General features: G+C 40.2%; 2 protein-coding genes and 1 long non-coding RNA gene across 10 annotated transcripts; 1 reads left to right on the top strand and 2 right to left on the bottom strand.

The window, feature by feature from the left end:
- The first annotated feature begins 68 nt into the window (after positions 1-68).
- Positions 69-9,623, top strand: LOC118377512 (collagen triple helix repeat-containing protein 1-like). 2 transcript variants are annotated; one of them, XM_035764439.2, is made up of 5 exons: positions 69-324; positions 1,132-1,215; positions 4,301-4,519; positions 4,816-5,032; positions 8,616-9,623. In XM_035764439.2, exons 1-5 carry the CDS (start codon positions 214-216, stop codon positions 8,756-8,758), a joined length of 774 nt encoding a protein of 257 aa, XP_035620332.1. In that variant the 5' UTR covers positions 69-213; the 3' UTR covers positions 8,759-9,623. The 2 variants fall into 2 exon arrangements, with proteins under 2 accessions (XP_035620332.1, XP_035620333.1); XM_035764440.2 differs by lacking the exon at positions 1,132-1,215 and having other exon boundaries at positions 83-324.
- LOC127914320 (uncharacterized) lies at positions 5,023-8,054 on the bottom strand. Of its 7 annotated transcripts, none has more exons than XR_008088023.1 (5): positions 7,782-7,830; positions 7,446-7,485; positions 6,707-6,786; positions 6,587-6,666; positions 5,023-5,121 (listed from the first exon to the last, which is right to left on the bottom strand). It is a non-coding gene; the product is annotated as an uncharacterized LOC127914320 (long non-coding RNA). The 7 variants fall into 7 exon arrangements; XR_008088025.1 differs by lacking the exons at positions 5,023-5,121; positions 7,782-7,830 and adding exons at positions 6,215-6,313; positions 8,016-8,054; XR_008088026.1 differs by lacking the exons at positions 5,023-5,121; positions 7,782-7,830 and adding exons at positions 6,215-6,313; positions 7,862-7,900.
- Positions 9,217-19,667, bottom strand: LOC118377514 (mitochondrial folate transporter/carrier-like). The gene is made up of 7 exons (XM_052489914.1): positions 18,848-19,667; positions 18,450-18,600; positions 16,107-16,192; positions 15,213-15,367; positions 10,778-10,891; positions 10,405-10,550; positions 9,217-10,116 (listed from the first exon to the last, which is right to left on the bottom strand). The coding sequence occupies exons 1-7, from the start codon at positions 19,035-19,037 to the stop codon at positions 9,993-9,995; spliced, it is 966 nt and encodes a 321-aa protein (XP_052345874.1). The 5' UTR covers positions 19,038-19,667; the 3' UTR covers positions 9,217-9,992.
- Positions 19,668-19,748: the final 81 nt, after the last annotated feature.

Below are 19,748 nucleotides of genomic sequence, written 5' to 3'. Positions count from 1 at the left end.
TTATTTCCCGCCCATGACAACATATGAGAAGGTCCAGACATTTGACAAAGTTTAGTGACAAAAACTCATGAATCATACGCTATGTGAGAACAGATTTATGGGCAGAGCATAGGCGCGCTCTAAACTTCGCTCATCCACACTCACTTGAAGTACCGCGCAGCAGAGCAGCAGGGAAGTGCTGTGGTCTCTCTCGATCTTTTGGGAAAATAAAAGATGGTATCAGCTCTAGCTCGTCTGCTGCTCATCACCTGCGTGATTCTACCTTTCCATGGAGCAGAGAAATTGAGAAAGGCACTTGACAGGAAGGATGTTGAATACGAAAAGGTAAAAAAAAAACATCTCAAATCAACTATTGTGGGTTAAAGCTACACATCCCTCAAAGTGCCGCAACTACCGAATCTCATCCCGATTAATTTAACCAATGTTTAAGCCTTTAATTGTTGCAATTTCCTTTCATTATTTCATAATTTAGAATATCAAAACGTTTTTTTCAAAGATGTTTGCTTTTTAGTGATTTTCAGTTCTATACCTACTATCATCATTTTGAATGTGCTATGGATGATTGGTGCCACGTTGACCAGTGGCCACTCGCTAATGTTCTTTCAATATTATATGGCATGTTGGGCATAACTGATGCAAACAAGAAGTTGACAAAGGTCCAGCATGCAGAAGAATAACAAAGACCCAGACAGAAGTCATGAGTGGTCTGACTGGTTCATTGTTCACTGGGCACAGACGTCATTTCAACGTCGAGTTTGGATTTACATTTGGTTCAGTTGTCAACTATCTTGAATTCAACGTGAAATCCACAAAAATGTCACCATGTCATTGGATTTCGGTTAAACGTTTTTGGGGAAAAAATACGAAATTCCATTATGTTGATTACTTTTTGCAAATCCAATGAGTTTTCCACGTTGATTCAACTCCTCACGTTTATTTAGTTGGGGTTGGAGCTACATGGAAACGACATTTTCAACCAGTTTTAGCCCAGTAGGTTTAGCCTACTGTAAAATGTGTGGGTGGGTCCTTTGATGTACTCCGAGTTTAAACATCTGACGAGCAGTAAAGGACTGCATGGTAATAACTGAGTAATGTGATTTGATGAACAGCATCTTGTTATTATCTGTCTAGTGTACTGGAAACGATGCAGACAAACCAAACTGCACCAGAATCGCTGCTGAATCCGATTCAAGAACCTCTTATTTGAACAACATGGTAATAATCTCATCCTTTCCAGAGCATATAGCTGTTTTTCTTGTCAATGTAACGTTACTGTGTATTATGTGTGTCTTTAGCAGCATGCTCTCACATTGGCTTGAAGTCTGCACACTGTTTGCTGAGACATCACTTTTTTCGCTATTTTAGGTCTTCTTTTGTGTCCAGCTCGTTTGAAAAGTTTGGATCTGTGTGTGGTGTGTTTGAGATTTCCCAATGTTAGTCCATAGTTGCAATAACAGTCACTTTCTCCGCTATCACAGCAGTAGTATGTTTGTCTGTGTAAAGTATAAACGCTGTATATTATACTGCTACTGCAGTTTGTTCAGCACGTTTCAGAAACAGAGGTTCCTTTCATGACTTTTGAATTATCTCCAGAAATAAATCAAACCCGAATAAACATCTGAGACATTCATTCCCTCAACTGTGGTCTTATAATGATATTGGATCCAGTCCTGTATGGCTCAGTTGATAGAGCACGGGCTTGCAATGCCAGGATTGTGGGTTGGAGTCCCTGGACCACCCATATGTAACAATGCATGGATAAAAGTGTCTGCTAAATGGCATATGTTAATAAAGGATAATAACCACATTCAAATATATGTATAGTCACAGAGGCATTTACATATTGTCACTTATAGGCTACTTACTGTATTATGTATCTCAAATCCCATGCCTGTGCTCAAGTGCTTTTATAGGAGAATACTTGGTTTATCTTCGTCACAATCTGTCATTTCACCAGCATGACCCTGGTACTTTGTTTGGTGAGCTGTGGGACCCAGACACATCACTCCCCCAGCCAAATCAAATCAAATCAAATTGTATTTGTCACATACACATGGTTAGCAGACGTTAATGCGAGTGTAGCGAAATGCTTGTGCAGAACAGACCCCCTGGTGACTCCATCATTGCCACTTAATGGCAAAAATAGACCGGGGTCTCGTTTTCCAATAGCGATGGAATGTAGGCGAGTGTTTTAACGATGCATCTTTCCTACAAAGGCCGAAGATATATCAGGCGTTTCACTAAACACCATACAGAGAGAATCGTCGCTAAGTGTATCGTTGGAGCACATGTTGATACTGTTAGGATCGAAAGAAAGCGAGTGCTGCTCTCGCTGCTCTCGGATCAGCTTTCTCCAGTTCCTAGACCTAGAGAGATATTACTACTTATGGCTGGAAATATTGAGGGGTATTATTCTAATTATACATTTGCGCAAAATCACTTATTTGGCAGATCATTGTGCACATGTTAGGCTACACATCATAGAATATGTTGAGACAAATTAAAGACAGCAAAATATAACACATTTTATTAAACATGAAATGTATTTCAATATGATTGAAATAGGCCTATAGCTTACTTTTATATTTTAATGCGGTCATCTCTCTTTTGAAACATATTTTTATATGTCGCTTTGTATCATTTGCAAAGACAGTGGCAACTTAGAATTTTTGTTCTGAAGTTATCATGCTCACAGAGACAGATGTGATTGATTCTATGTTTAGCGGAGATCTTCTGTGTATAAAGTGACCTGTGAGGGCAAAAAAGCATCTTACGGCACGCTTAGCTGTTCTATGAGTGGTCTGAGGCGGGCGTTAGATTTCGAGTGTTTTCAAGTGCAACGTTAATAACGATGGTTTTGGGAAACAGCTCGGAGATATAACGATGCTCATACGAAGGTTCTAACAATTAACTTAACCTTAAGATGCTTTTGGGAAATCGGGCCCAGGTCTCTTCAAGCCTGGTATATTGCTCACTATACCATGTGTGTCTCGACAGCTGGAATTTAAATGCGACATGTAATTCCATAGTCTACCCCATTTTATATTTGATTTTGGCATTCCTGAAATTCTCATTGTCTAAAAGTAATATGAACAATATCAGCTCAAGTTAGTTATTGAAATAACCAGTTCACTGTGATATAAGCTGAAGTTGTCTTTGGTTTCTTTTTTGTTATAGAAGACTCAAGCTTTGCACAGCACAGCACAACCTAGCACAGCACAGCTGCATGACTAATAAAAAGCGGACATTTTCCTAGCCGATTCTCAACGGTTACTTATAACTTCATTGAGCACTGGCTAATTTTTTGCTATGTTTGTTTATATCCTTTGAGTGAATGTTCTTGATCTGAGAACATGGCTACATTATTTATTCTGATACAATGTGCTTAGCTAAGAGTATCACAAGTTTGTATGTTAAATACTGGACTCTAGGCCTAGTACATCAGACAACAGCACAGAAAAATACTTCCTGATTTCCCCCCATTTACATTTACTCAGTTGCTGATTCACCAAGTATATCTACGTATGAGAGTCTTGCGATAAACAGTCATGTTAGAGAAGCATGGTTTCTCTCTCTGTGTGTGGTATGGGTACTCTGGCCAGCCAGCCTGTCTGTATGTGTTTGAGTCACTGTGAGTAAGAGGGAGCATCTGTTTAAACAAAACAGAACTGGACATTGAATCATGCTGGTCTGTCTGTCTCAAGTCACTGACTGACCACAAACACAGGAACACAGATTTACACTCTGAATTCCTGTTGAATTCACTCTATCACTCATGTATTTTGGTCACAAAACGCCCAGACATTTGACATCTTCTTTTGCACTTTTGTGATTAGGAGTCAAGTCCCCCTGGACACAAACTGGTTGAATCAGTGTTGTTTCCACATCATTTAAACAAACAAAAAATGAATGTGATTGGATTTGCAAAAAGTCATCAACGTAAAGGAATTTCATAAATGTTTGTATTTTTTTCACGCAACTTTTAGCCTAAATTCATGACAAGGTTCACATTTCTGTTGATTTCAGATTGAATTCACGTTAGACAACTCAATCAACTGTAAATCAAAACTAGACATTAAACTGACGTCTGTGTCCACCATTATCCATTGCAGGTCTAGATGTCCATTGTCATGAATGTGGGCACATACATTTGATGTAGTTCATATGATGCTAAGATGACAACCTGGTATTTCTTATCTCTATGTATGTTATTAGTGTGGTTATTAGAACAGTCTGTTTCTCCTTCTTGTTCCCCATTATAACAGTGTCTCTCTCTCTCCCTCCCTCTCTCTTTCTCCAGTACAACAGCTGCCCCCAGGGTCCGGCTGGCACCCCTGGCAGGGAGGGTAACCCTGGCACCAATGGCATCCCTGGGACCCCTGGCATCCCGGGGCGCGATGGCATCAAGGGGGAGAAAGGAGAGTGTGTGAGTGAGGTGTTTGAGGAGCCCTGGAAACCCAACTACAAGCAGTGTGCCTGGAACTCACTCAACTATGGGATCGACTTGGGCAAGATAGCTGTAAGTGGCTGGCAATGCTCATTAGACAGGATCTGGGGCACAGAGTAATATAGTTACATCAGCATTATTACTATATTGATCATCCATAATAATGTTGATTGTGTTCGTTTAGAGAAAAGCATTTGTTAACATGTTATTTTCATTTGCTCTTAAGCCTCTGTACTAACAGTATAATTACTGTTAAAAACATTGTATTATTCACACTGAATTGAAACGAGACATGAATACAAAACATAAAACATTGAAGATGCTATCATTGGATGCTAGTGTCTCCACCTCTCGTGTCTCCCCTGTAGGACTGTACATTCACCAAGCTGCGTTCAGACAGTGCCCTGCGTGTGCTCTTCAGCGGCTCCCTGAGGCTGAAGTGTAAGACAGCCTGCTGCCAGCGTTGGTACTTCACCTTCAACGGAGCTGAGTGTACAGGACCTCTGCCCATCGAGTTCATCATCTACCTCGACCAAGGCAGCCCTGAGCTCAACTCCACCATCAACATACACAGAACCTCATCTGGTAATCAACCTTACACTCACTATATACAGAACCTCATCTGGTAATCAACCTTACACTCACTATATACAGACCCTCATCTGGTAATCAACCTTACACTCACTATGTATAGAACTTCATCTGGTAATCAACCTTACACTCACTATACACAGAACCTCATCTGGTAATCAACCTTACACTCACTATATACAGAACCTCATCTGGTAATCAACCTTACACTCACTATGTATAGAACTTCATCTGGTAATCAACCTACACTCACTATATACAGACCCTCATCTGGTAATCAACCTTACACTCACTATATACAGAACCTCATCTGGTAATCAACCTTACACTCACTATGTATAGAACTTCATCTGGTAATCAACCTTACACTCACTTACAGACCCTCATCTAATCAACCTTACACAGAACCTCATCTGGTAATCAACCTTACAGAACCTCATCTGGTAATCAACCTTACACTCACTATATATAGAACCTCATCTGAACAACCTTACACTCACTATACACAGAATCATCTGGTAATCAACCTTCACTCACTATGTAATACTTCTGGTAATCATCTGTATAGAACTTCATCTGGTATCAACCTTACACTCACTATACACAGAACCTCATCTGGTAATCAACCTTACACTCACTATATACAGACCCTCATCTGGTAATCAACCTCACTCACTATACACAGAACCTCAGGTAATCAACTCTTACACTCACTATGAACTTCATCTGGTAATCAACCTTACACTCACTATACACAGAACCTCATCTGGTAATCAACCTTACACTCACTATATACAGACCCTCATCTGGTAATCAACCTTACACTCACTATACACAGAACCTCATCTGGTAATCAACCTTACACTCACTATGTATAGAACTTCATCTGGTAATCAACCTTACACTCACTATACACAGAACCTCATCTGGTAATCAACCTTATACTCACTATATACAGAACCTCATCTGGTAATCAACCTTACACTCACTATGTATAGAACTTCATCTGGTAATCAACCTTACACTCACTATACACAGAACCTCATCTGGTAATCAACCTTACACTCACTATGTATAGAACCTCATCTGGTAATCAACCTTACACTCACTATATACAGAACCTCATCTGGTAATCAACACTCACTATATACAGACTCATCTGGTAATCAACACAGAACCTCATCTGGTAATCAACCTTACACTCACTATATACAGAACCTCATCTGGTAATCAACCTTACACTCACTATATACAGACCCTCATCTGGTAATCAACCTTACACTCACTATGTATAGAACTTCATCTGGTAATCAACCTTACACTCACTATACACAGAACCTCATCTGGTAATCAACCTTACACTCACTATATACAGAACCTCATCTGGTAATCAACCTTACACTCACTATATACAGAACCTCATCTGGTAATCAACCTTACACTCACTATACACAGAACCTCATCTGGTAATCAACCTTACACTCACTATGTATAGAACCTCATCTGGTAATCAACCTTAGAACCTCATCTGGTCATCTGGTAATCAACCTTACACTCACTATACACAGAACCTCATCTGGTAGTCAACCTTACACTCACTATATACAGAACCTCATCTGGTAATCAACCTTACACTCACTATACACAGAACCTCATCTGGTAATCAACCTTACACTCACTATGTATAGAACTTCATCTGGTAATCAACCTTACACTCACTATACACAGAACCTCATCTGGTAATCAACCTTACACTCACTATACACAGAACCTCATCTGGTAATCAACCTTACACTCACTATGAAGAACCTCATCTGGTAATCAACCTCACTATATACAGAACCTCATCTGGTAATCAACCTTACACTCACTATGTATAGAACCTCATCTGGTAATCAACCTTACACTCACTATATACAGAACCTCATCTGGTAATCAACCTTACACTCACTATACACAGAACCTCATCTGTAATCAACCTTACACTCACTATGTATAGAACTTCATCTGGTAATCAACCTTACACTCACTATACACAGAACCTCATCTGGTAATCAACCTTACACTCACTATACACAGAACCTCATCTGGTAATCAACCTTACACTCACTATGTATAGAACCTCATCTGGTAATCAACCTTACACTCACTATATACAGAACCTCATCTGGTAATCAACCTTACACTCACTATATACAGACCCTCATCTGGTAATCAACCTTACACTCACTATACACAGAACCTCAACACTCATCAACCTTACACTCACTATATACAGAACCTCATCTGGTAATCAACCTTACACTCACTATATACAGAACCTCATCTGGTAATCAACCTTCACTATACACAGAACCTCAAATCAACCTTACACTCACTATACACAGAACCTCATCTGGTAATCAACCTTACACTCACTATATACAGAACTTCATCTGGTAATCAACCTTACACTCACTATACATAGAACCTCATCTGGTAATCAACCTTACACTCACTATACACAGAACCTCATCTGGTAATCAACCTTACACTCACTATATACAGAACCTCATCTGGTAATCAACCTACACTCACTATACACAGAACCTCATCTGGTAATCAACCTTACACTCACTATACAGAACCTCATCTGGTAATCAACCTTACACTCACTATATACAGAACCTCATCTGGTAATCAACCTTACACTCACTATATATAGAACTTCATCTGGTAATCAGAACCTCATCTGGTAATCAACCTTACACTCACTATATACAGAACCTCATCTGGTAATCAACCTTACACTCACTATATACAGAACCTCATCTGGTAATCAACCTTACACTCACTATATACAGAACCTCATCTGGTAATCAACCTTACACTCACTATATACAGAACCTCATCTGGTATCAACCTTACACTCACTACAGAACCTCATCTGAACCTCAGTAATCAACAAATATATACAGAACCTCATCTGGTAATCAACCTTACACTCACTATATACAGAACCTCATCTGGTAATCAACCTTACACTCACTATACGTAGAACCTCATCTGGTAATCAACCTTACACTCACTATATACAGAACCTCATCTGGTTACAGATTATACCACGAACATGTATAGCTCATCCGGTAAGTGGAACGGAGCTAAACTGAGCTATTGTAGCTAGTGGTAGCCATTTGTTTGTGGTGGTATTTTGCTTATATATCTCAAATGTGAAATCTATTGTAGCCTTAAAATATGAATAATATCTCTACTATTACTGTTTAAATTCTACTGTGAAGCAAGACATTTGGCATATGCATGCCCACTTCATAGTTTTCTGTAGCTGCCAAGTTCACCAGTGTAGCAAGACCAAAACAAAGTCATTAACAGCCCTCGTATTGGCACACATACGGCAGTGTGTGTGTTCAATGTAACTCAGGAAGTTGTCTTGTAAATATACCTCAATGACCTTAGTACTTTTCTCAGTGACACTTTGCCTTAAGTTGCCCTTATACCCTTTTAACTATACATTAATGTGTGTAGAAACAACACTTTGTTAACAGTCGTTAGAGTAACTCCTCTTCTTGTCTTGTCCCAGTTGAAGGGTTGTGTGAGGGGATCCGGGCAGGCCTGGTGGACGTGGCTATCTGGGTGGGGACCTGTGCTGACTACCCCAGAGGAGATGCATCTACAGGGTGGAACTCTGTATCCAGGGTCTTCATAGAGGAGCTGCCCAAATGAGGCCGTCTTTATTAAGTGATGGGACCAGGCCCCATAGAGAAAGAACCCCTAACAATACTTCTGAAGCCTTTGACTACATATCAGTTTAGTTTCTGGATGGGTTCCTAGTCTTTGACAATGTCCTCTGGCCAATCAGACAACTTCAGTTGTGGCTAAAGCCTACTACAGTATCACTGATGTTCACTTGAATGTTTTGTACTACAGCACCTGGGTAGGGTCTAGTTTATTGGCCACCTGAAATTAGATTTATTCCTCATTAGTCCCATTCCTGTTTAATAAGGCAAGATTTAGAATTACTGTCAATTAAGTCATATATTACATGAATCATGCATTGTGTTACTCATTACACTATAACATGTTTTCCTATCGGATATATGTTTTTTGAAAATGGGTGAATTCATAAAGAAATGCATGTGTTAATATCTTTTTCCAAGTGAAAAGTGAACACAGGACAGCTGTTAAATGTAATCTGAAGCTACAAAAAGCTAACAAATGTTTTACTATCAGATAACTTTTGTTGAACATTGGTTTATGCATGACCAGGTGAATTCATAAAAAATGAATGTGTTCATATCGTTTTGAAATGACAAGTGAACACAGCACAGCAAAATGTAAAATGATCTGAAATGAAAAAGCAACATAAAGCATTCAACTTTAGTAGAACATTTTACCTGATAATGAACTAATGCCAACTCAACACTGATATTTCAGATTAAGACTTCTGAAATTAACATTATTTCAAAGATGTTAAACGGTGTAATCAGTCATCTGTGATCATTTCCTATGACATAATTATATGCACTGCAGTATGACACCAATACATTAAATAAAAACAAATTGGGCGTACATTAGTCCCCTGAAAATAGCAGGTATGCTTTTTTAACACACACACATACACACAGTACTCACATCACAGCCAGCAGCATTGAAATGGTTCATTTAGCTTTGATGTTTCACACCCACATCCTGTATAGTACCTCCAGTGAGGTCTGTTCTTCTCTGATGCATCCAAGGAAGAGACAGAGACCAGTCTTTAATTATCAGCATTGTCAACATCATGTTTTGACTCGGCTGCCAGAGGTGCATCCAGGTGACATGTCTGCTTCAGTTGTCCAGTTACCTGCTGTGACAGTTCTGGAGACTTCAGTTCATGGCTTATCTTATCTAGCGCCACATACACTGTCTGAGTCCCTTCCTATTTGTGGTCCTTCCATGGCTGTCTCCTTAGTCCTCCTCACTTCTGGCCCATCAGGAAGCGAGACACGTTCTCATAGACCACGAAGGTGATACAGCAGGCTGGGGTGACACGGATCAGGTTGGGCACCATGCCTTTATAGAACCCTACAGCTCCCTCATTCCTGTGGAGGAGGGGCCAAAAGAAACACAGTAGTCACTATGTGGGAGGGGGAAAAAACAGATTGAAATGGCAGCATTGGAATGGGCGTTAGCAAGCTTTCTCATGGCTCTCTGTAGGGTTAGAGTTTGAAGCTGCAGATCTTTGTTGCTTCATACTGTTATGTTACCTAACCCATTAACATGTTTATATGCTCAGTTAACAGTCAATTATACCAAGTTTTGGCAAGTTAACCTAAAACTAGCTGTTTTCCCTGTATGTACAGTTAACCAACAGTGTGGTCTTGGCCTACCTCCATGTCCTCCTGACCACATCCAGGACTCCATTGTACTTATTATGCTGGTCCTGCAGGCGAGCACGCACCACCTGGTAAGGGTATGTGGTAGCCACAGCAAATATTTTGGATAGAGCTGCCATTGTGATATATTCCAATGGATTCTGGTCAGACCGAGAGAGAGAGAGAGAGAGAGAGGTTGGAGGAATGATTGCCTGTGAGTCACTTCTGTCATAAGCATTACGGTAATTCTTCCAGAAATCCTGCAACACTTAGATGTGGGTTTTCTTTATAAGTACTTTAAAGGTTTATTCCCCATATGGTTGAGTCATTAAAACTAGGTGTGGTTATAGAAGTCTAAATGTTTCCTCACTCTGCAGTCTGCACTCACCAGTTTAGCTTCTGAAGGCATTTTCTTGTATTTGTTGTAGTCTCTCTTCAACTCCTCATAGGCCATGAACTGCAATGCCCCGTGTGACGTGCCAAATAAACCAGGAACATACCCCTGGAGGATTAAACACTGGGGTCATTATCTGTACCTGACAAATAAACCAGGAACATACCCCTGGAGGATTAAACACTGGGGTCATTATCTGTACCTGACAAATAAACCAGGAACATACCCCTGGAGGATTAAACACTGGGGTCATTATCTGTACCTGACAAATAAACCAGGAACATACCCCTGGAGGATTAAACACTGGGGTCATTATCTGTACCTGACAAATAAACCAGGAACATACCCCTGGAGGATTAAACACTGGGGTCATTATCTGTACCTGACAAATAAACCAGGAACATACCCCTGGAGGATTAAACACTGGGGTCATTATCTGTACCTGACAAATAAACCAGGAACATACCCCTGGAGGATTAAACACTGGGGTCATTATCTGTACCTGACAAATAAACCAGGAACATACCCCTGGAGGATTAAACACTGGGGTCATTATCTGTACCTGACAAATAAACTTTGAAATGAAATGTTATATATTATCTTCCAAATCCAATTGATATGATCATGGTATTTATAATATTGAAAAATACTTATAGCTGATTTAAAGACTAATATCTTGAAAGACAATTTATCCTATCGACTACCCAGGCTGTTCAATTCCAGTCCTGGAGGTCCGAAACACTTCTGTTTTTGTTTCTACCTGGTAGTTAATTGCACTCAACTGGTGTCCCAGGTCTGAATTAGTCCCTTATTAGAAGTAGAGGATGACAACCAGAAGTGTTTTGGCCTTAAAGGACTGACATTGATCAGCCCTGCCCTGTGCACGATCTACTCCTACTAGCACTACTAACTACTTTATTGAGGAAAAAATGTACTTATTACTATGACTGTGAACAGCTGTGTAAAGTAGTTAAGTAAAAATAATTTAACATACTACTTAAGTAGTTTTTGGGGTAGCTGTACTGGTTTGGTGCAGTCTGGATTGCCTAATATAAGGAATTTGAAATGACTGATACTTTTGCTTTTTATACTTAAGTATATTTTAGCAATTACATTTACTTTTGATACTTAAGTATATTTAAAACCAGATACTTAAACTTTTACTCAAGTAGTATTTTAATGGGCGACTTTCACTTGAGTCGTTTCCTATTAATGTATCTTTACTTTTACTGAAGTATGACATTTTGGTACTTTTTCCACCACTGACTGAAATGTTGTTGTCTCACCTAGCTATCTTAAGATGAATGCACTAAATGTATGTCCCTCTGGATAAGAGTGTGCTAAATTGCTCAAACGTAAAATGGATTTACTGCCCCCTAGTGGTAGTCTACACGACATACATTCAAATTTGATGCAACTACAGTACATACTGTAAAACTTCAATAAAAGCAAATTACCAAATTCACATAGAAATTTGAGTTATAGGTATGTCACTCATTGAAAGCAAGTCTAAGAAGTGGTACATCTGTTCTATGTGGCTATTTCTATGCTTCTTGTTCTTAAGTTTTGTTTTGCTTCTTTTACTTTCAGTTTTGTACACCAGCTTCAAACATCTGAAAATACAATATTTTGGGGTATGGAAAAGCTATTTCACAGCGGTTTAGATGATACAATAATTCTCTACACTACACTAAATTAAATTAGGCTAACTCAAATCAAATCAAAGTTTATTTGTCACGTGGGCCAAATATAACCTTACAGTGAAATGCTTACTTACAAGCTTTAACCAACAGTGTAATATATATATATATTTTTAAAGGTATTAGGTGAACAATAGGTAAGTATAGAAATACAAACAACCATAAAAAGACAGTGATAAATAAAAGTAGCGAGGCTATATACAGGCACCTGTTAGTCAGGCTGATTGAGGTAGTATGTACGTGTAGGTATGGTTAAAATGACTATGCATATATGATGAACAGAAAGTAGCAGTAGCGTAAAAGAGGAGTTGGCGGGTGGTGGGACACAATGCAGATAGTCTGTGTAGCCAATGTGCGTGAGTTCTGGTTGGTCGGGCTAATTGAGGTAGTATGTACATGAATGTATAGTTAAAGTGACTATGCATATATGATAAACAGATAGTAGCAGCAGCGTAAAAGAGGGGTTGGGGGGGAACACAATGCAAACAGTCCGGGTAGCCATTTGATTACCTGTTCAGGAGTCTTATTAGAACTACACTGCTCAAAAAAATAAAGGGAACACTTAAACAACACAATGTAACTCCGAGTCAATCACACTTCTGTGAAATCAAACTGTCCACTTAGGAAGCAACACTGATTGACAAATTCCACATACTGTTGTGCAAATTGAATAGACAACAGGTGGAAATTATAGGCAATTAGCAAAACACCCCCAATAAAGGAGTGGTTCTGCAGGTGGTGACCAGACCACTTCTCAGTTCCTATGCTTCCTGGCTGATGTTTTGGTCACTTTTGAATGCTGGCGGTGCTTTCACTCTAGTGGTAGAGTGAGTCTACAACCCACACAAGTGGCTCAGGTAGTGCAGCTCATCCAGGATGGCACATCAATGCGAGCTGTGGCAAGAAGGTTTGCTGTGTCTGTCAGCGTAGTGTCCAGAGCATGGAGGTGCTACCAGGAGACAGGCCAGTACATCAGGAGACGTGGAGGAGGCCGTAGGAGGGCAACAACCCAGCAGCAGGACCGCTACCTATGCCTTTGTGCAAGGAGGAGTAGGAGGAGCACTGTGGCTGGAGTGTGTCAGCAGTTCCTGCAAGAGGAAGGCATTGATGCTATGGACTCGCCCGCCCGTTCCCCAGACCTGAATCCAATTGAGCACATCTGGGACATCATGTCTCGCTCCATCCACCAATGCCACGTTGCACCACAGACTGTCCAGGAGTTGGCGGATGCTTTAGTCCAGGTCTGGGAGGATATCCCTCAGGAGACCATCCGCCACCTCATCAGGAGCATGCCCGGCGTTGTAGGGAGGTCATACAGGCACATGGAGGCCACACACACTACTGAGCCTCATTTTGACTTGTTTTAAGGACATTACATCAACGTTGGATCAGCCTGTAGTGTGGTTTTCCACTTTAATTTTGAGTGTGACTCCAAATCCAGACCTCCATGGGATGATAAATTTGATTTCCATTGATAATTTTTGTGTGATTTTGTTGTCAGCACATTCAACTATGTAAAGAAAAAAGTATTTAATAAGAATATGTCACACCCTGACCATAGTTTGCTTTGTATGTTTCTATGTTTTGTTTGGTCAGGGTGTGATCGGAGTGGGCATTCTATGTTGTGTCTAGTTTGTCTGTTTCTGTGTTTGGCCTGATATGGTTCTCAATCAGAGGCAGGTGTTAGTCATTGTCTCTGATTGGGAACCATATTTAGGTAGCCTGTTTTGTGTTGGGTTTTGTGGGTGGTTGTCTCCTGTGTCAGTATTTGTACCACACGGGACTGTTTCGGGTTTTCACGGTTTTTGTTTTTGTAGTTTATTCATGTATAGTTTCTTTATTAAAGAACCATGAATTATAACCACGTTGCATTTTGGTCCGCCTCTCCTTCCCAGGAAGAACCCCGTTACAGAATATTTCATTCATTCAGTTCTAGGATGTGTTATTTTAGTGTTCCCTTTATTTTTTTTGAGCAGTGTATTAGAATTTGAGCAACCAAGAAATGTCAGAGAGATTTCTGCATCTTTAATAGCCGTGGTGTCTATTTGCTTCAATCACTGAACACAATCTGTGCTTATTAGAGACAGGTTTCTATCTGAGCCAGGGACTATTTCTTTAATCCACACAGCTTTGCTCAATCAAAAGTTGAAAGGACTACCACACTATTTATTGTATAAACATTATACTACCAGTATAAACAGTATAAACATCATAATAACGAATTCATTGTAGATCAGACTTGCAAAGACTAGCATGCCTATCATACACCCTAATTTCGCGCATCAGCTCCATAGAGAGCTCCATTTGATCTCGTGTTTTCTTTTTGGTGGCGCCATGGCTGGCAACAATGACAGAATAAATTTAAAAAATGTTGACTGTGGGAAGATCAGAGCTTTGTCCATGGTGACCTCGTCAACAATTCATTTAGACCCAGCGTTGATTTGAAACAGGTGTTTATTTGCTGAAGTGTTTGCCGGTGCCCGGCTATTAAAAAGGACAGGTGGCTATTTGAGTCAGCGTTATATTGAAGTTTTATGGTACATTGCCTAATTTTAGGCTGTGAGGGATCATAAGGAGAAAACATGTCTACATATGACACCATTCACATGTCCTGCACATTCACTGGACCTGAACTTGACTTCTAAGCAGACAAGAGTCCAAATAAGCTCTATTCAGGATACAGCCATCATACATACAGATGACAAAACCTGGGTTATACTGAGCCTCACCCTGTACAGTCCAGGTATCCCCTCATGCCGGTAGATCTTCACCAGTGCATCCATCATCCCTTTATACTGTTTCCTGGTGGGATCAGCGTTATACTGCAGCACCAGGCGAGTCTTAGTCACCCAGATAGGGTTGGTTAGGGTGAGAGTCAATACACCTGGAGACGGTGAAAACAGAGGTGAGTTTCTGAGCTATCTCACACACACACACACACACACACACACACACACACACACACACACACACACACACACACACACACACACACACACACACACACACACACACACACACACACACACACACACACACACACACACAGCTACATAAGTGTACAACATACATTACATGGAGCCTGAGAAGCATGGAGCTGGTGAAGACATCCCTATCTCATTAAGTTTAATTAAAGTCACTTGAGGTTGGTAGAACACGACACAGAGCAGTCAGTGTCTTTCTTCCCTTTACCATTGTCTGGCAATGAGTGCAGTGCATTAGTTTATTCCACTGAGCTCTCTAACATCATTAGGCTAGGGTAAATCAAATCACATGACTGTATATAGCCAAAAAAATAATAAAAGGTCAGAAAATTGACCAGTAACTGTATATACATATGTACTTTTTCCTGAGTCAGAAGAGTCAAATATTTTGTTCCAACCAGTCAGTCACATGCCTGATTCAACTAATCAAAGTCTGGACTAGAGGAGCAGACTATATGTTTATTTAGCTGTGTAACGGTAACTGTTTGATTGGAATGAAAGCATGGACCGACCCACACTGGTCCTATGCGGATAGATCAAACAGTGTTGACCTTCGAAGTTGTGGTTATAGACATTGTATTGACCTCACGCCACCATCAGTGTGTGTGTCCCTGGGGTCTAGACAAAGGCAGTACTAACCTGCTTGGGCGGCTGACAGCAGGTGTTCTGTGGCACTCAGTTCAGACTGACGCCCTTCCTTAGTGTACTCCTTGATGGCATTGTAACTGTGGGGGAAGGTAACGCACAGTACAGAAAATTAATTGGACACTTCAATAGACAAATCCCTAAGCTGCCATTGCTATTTAAAAGTGCTATTATCAACAGTCATGTTAAGTTATGAGTTCATATTTGATTGTATAGATCAGGGGATTTCAAACTGGGCTGGGGGATACACTGGGCTAGTGGATACAATTTTTTACGTCTCCGTGTCCAGTATGAAGGAAGTTAGAGGTAGTTTCACCAGCCAATGCCAACTAGGTTTAGCGTAATGACTTGAAGATTACACTAACAGTTAGCATGCTAGCTGTTTTGTTCAACCCGCTCTGGGGAAGTAGATAAATGGCTTCATTGCCAAAATCTCAAACTACCCCTTTAAAATTGAGGAAATAACAGTAATTGGAGCTAATTTGTTTTTTTTCTGTATAGAAAATTCTTAGGCGGGCTGTGGTCATTTTCAGGACAGGAAAACTGTTTCAGTGTTAACTTAAACAACCAAAACCAGATAGAAAACATGCAGAAAATATATTGAACTATATATACAGTACCAGTCAAAAGTTTGGACACACCTACTCATTCATGGGTTTTTCTTTATTTTACTATTTTCTACGTTGTAGAATAATAGTGAATATATCAAAACTATGAAATAACACATATGGAATAATGTAATAACCAACAAAATGTTAAGGAAATCAACATTCATTTTATTTTTGAGATTCTTCAAAGTAGGCACCCTTTGCCTTGATGACAGCTTTGCACACTCTTGGCATTCTGGGGCGGCAGGTAGCCTAGTGTTTGGGCCAGTAACCGAAAGGTTGCTAGATCAAATCCCTTGAATTGTAAATACATCACTGACAGTGTCACCAGCGAAGCACCCCCACACCTCCTCCTCCATGCTTCAGCCACACATGCAGAGATAATCCGTTCACCTACTCTACGTCTCACCAATACACCGCGGTTGGAACCAAAAATCTCAAATTTGGACTCATCAGACCAAAGGACAGATTTCCACCCATCTAATGTCCATTGCTTGTGTTTCTTGGCTCAAGCAAGTCTCTTCTTCTTATTGGTGTCCTTTAATAGTGGTTTCTTTGCAGCAATTCAACCATGAAGGCCCGATTCACGCAGTCTCCTCTGAACAGTTGATGTTGAGATGTGTCTGTTACTTGAACTCTGTGAAGCATTTATTTGGGCTGCAATTTGAGGTGCAGTTAACTCTAATGCTGCAGAGGTAACTCTGGGTCTTCTATGGCGGTCCTCACGAGAGCCAGTTTCATCATAGCGCTTGGTTTTTGCGACTGCACTTGAAGAAACTTTCAAAGTTCTTTACATTTTCCAGATTGACTGACCTTCATGACTTAAAGTAATGATGGACTGTCGTTTCTCTTTGCTTATTTGAGCTGTTCTTGCCATAATATCGACTTGGTATTTTACCAAATAGGGCTATCTTCTGTATACCACCCCTGTCACAACACAACTGATTGGCTCAAATGCATTAAGGAAAGACATTCCACAAAGGAACTTTTAACAAGGCACACCTGTTAATTTAAATGCATCCCAGGTGACTACCTCATGAAGCTGGTTAAGAGAATGCCAAGAGTGTGCAAAGCTGCCATCAAGGCAAAATGTGGCTACTTTGAAGAATCTCAAATATAAAATATATTTGTTTAACACTTTTTTGGTTACTACATGATTCCATATGTGTTATTGTGTTATGTGTTATTGTCTTCACTATTATTCTACAATGTAGAAAATAGTACAAAATAAAGATAAGTAGATGTGTCCAAACTTTTGACTGGTATTGTATATATTTTAAATATTACCATATTTGAGCACTAACAATCCAATAATAGCTAGACAGTCAGGGATTTTGTTACAATGTCTGAGCAGCAGAACACAGCATTAAGCATAGCAAAATGCATAGAATTGCTGGAAATTAGCTTTAAAACTGCAGAATTGTCTCTCAGCTCCATGCCAAACTGTGTAGAATTGCTGTAAACTAGCTTCAAATCTTCAACATTTTATGTCAGCTCAATGGAAATATTTGTAGAATTGCAGAACATTTGATTTTGTAAAAAATAAAATAAAAATGTCTGCAGTTTACCTGGTGAAGAAAAGTAACAAAAATAAATAAATCATTTTAAACTGGGATAGACTATTGCAATTAAAATATATGTCAGCTGATGGACTGTCATGTCATCCAGCGTCAAATTGTTATTATCCCTGAGAAAGTAGACCGGTTTTACTTATTCTGGTTATACATACAAGAAGAAGTAGAGGCCCCATGATGCCCCAGCACCCCAGATGTTGGGGGTGACTCCTTGGTAGAGTCCTCGGACCCCCTCCTGCTGCCACACATTTCTCAAACAATGAATAATGCCATTATATTTAGGTCTCAGGTCCAGTCCATCACTCACTGAAGGAAAAAGACAAGGCAGGGGAAAACATGCACTGTCAGAGTCAACAGAACATCAACTGTCCATTCAAGTTATAGCCAGGTAGCAAGCTACTCCTATGTTATTACCATGTGCCGATTGCATAATTTTCAGGTTCTTACACCTGTCAAAGGTAGAAGTTAGCTAGCTGCTGAAAATACTTTTTAGTCAGGACAAATAAACACCTTGTAGCTAAGAGTTTTAGAGCCACACATTGACATAAGTTACCTGCAAATCTGATTTTGACTAGGTCAAGAGGGTGAAGCACCAGTGTTGACACGACTCCTCCACTGAGTCCTGCAACCAAATTCTCTATTTTGACATGGCTATAGATTTGCTGGATATGTCCAGTTATGGAGAAAGGTGTGCTACTTCCAGGGGATCCCGAAGAAGCAGGAAGTCCTGTAGCAGGACTCATGTTTACCTAGTTATTCTGTGAATTTAGCTAGAAGGTAACGTCAGCTAATGTTACTTGATTCTTCCGATTTTATTCAACTGAACGCGCACGCTATCGTGCTACTGTAAAATCTAATCCCGGAATCCAAAAGGCACATACTTGAAGTAACCACATCATATTTTAAGACGTTTTAGTGACCCACGTTTCTGTCATGTGGTACAAGCTACATTTATGTTCGGCACGACCTTCCCAATGACTAGTTCGCAGCAGATATGCCCAGTTCAAAACAACTGGTACTCAGACCTCGGAAACCTCCGACTTCCGTGCGTTCAAGATAATTGGGAACTTGGAAAAAATAGCTCCAACTGTGAGAATCGTTTTGAACGTCATCCAACTCGGAATTCCAAATCGGAAACTCGGACATCTTTCTAGGGCTCCAAATTTCCTACCAGAAGATCACTGACTTCATGATTTGACTTAGTTTTTTCCCGCGTTTCCAGTTTTCTTACGATGCAGTGTTCAAACAACAGCCAACCCGGAAATCTCAGAATTCCGACTTCAGTGCGTTCATGACAACTGGGAACTCGGAAAAACGAACTCCGCCTGAGAAAACGGTCATCCAACTCGGAATTCCAAGCCGGGAACTCGGGCCTCCTTCTCGAACTCGGTCATTCCGACCTTAAGATCACTGACGTTTTTTTTTTCAATTCCCAGTTGTCTTGAACGCACCAA

Source organism: Oncorhynchus keta, chromosome 31, assembly GCF_023373465.1.
Source record: "Oncorhynchus keta strain PuntledgeMale-10-30-2019 chromosome 31, Oket_V2, whole genome shotgun sequence".
Classification (NCBI taxonomy): Eukaryota; Metazoa; Chordata; class Actinopteri; order Salmoniformes; family Salmonidae; genus Oncorhynchus; species Oncorhynchus keta.
This window is presented reverse-complemented; position numbering and strand designations above follow the sequence as displayed.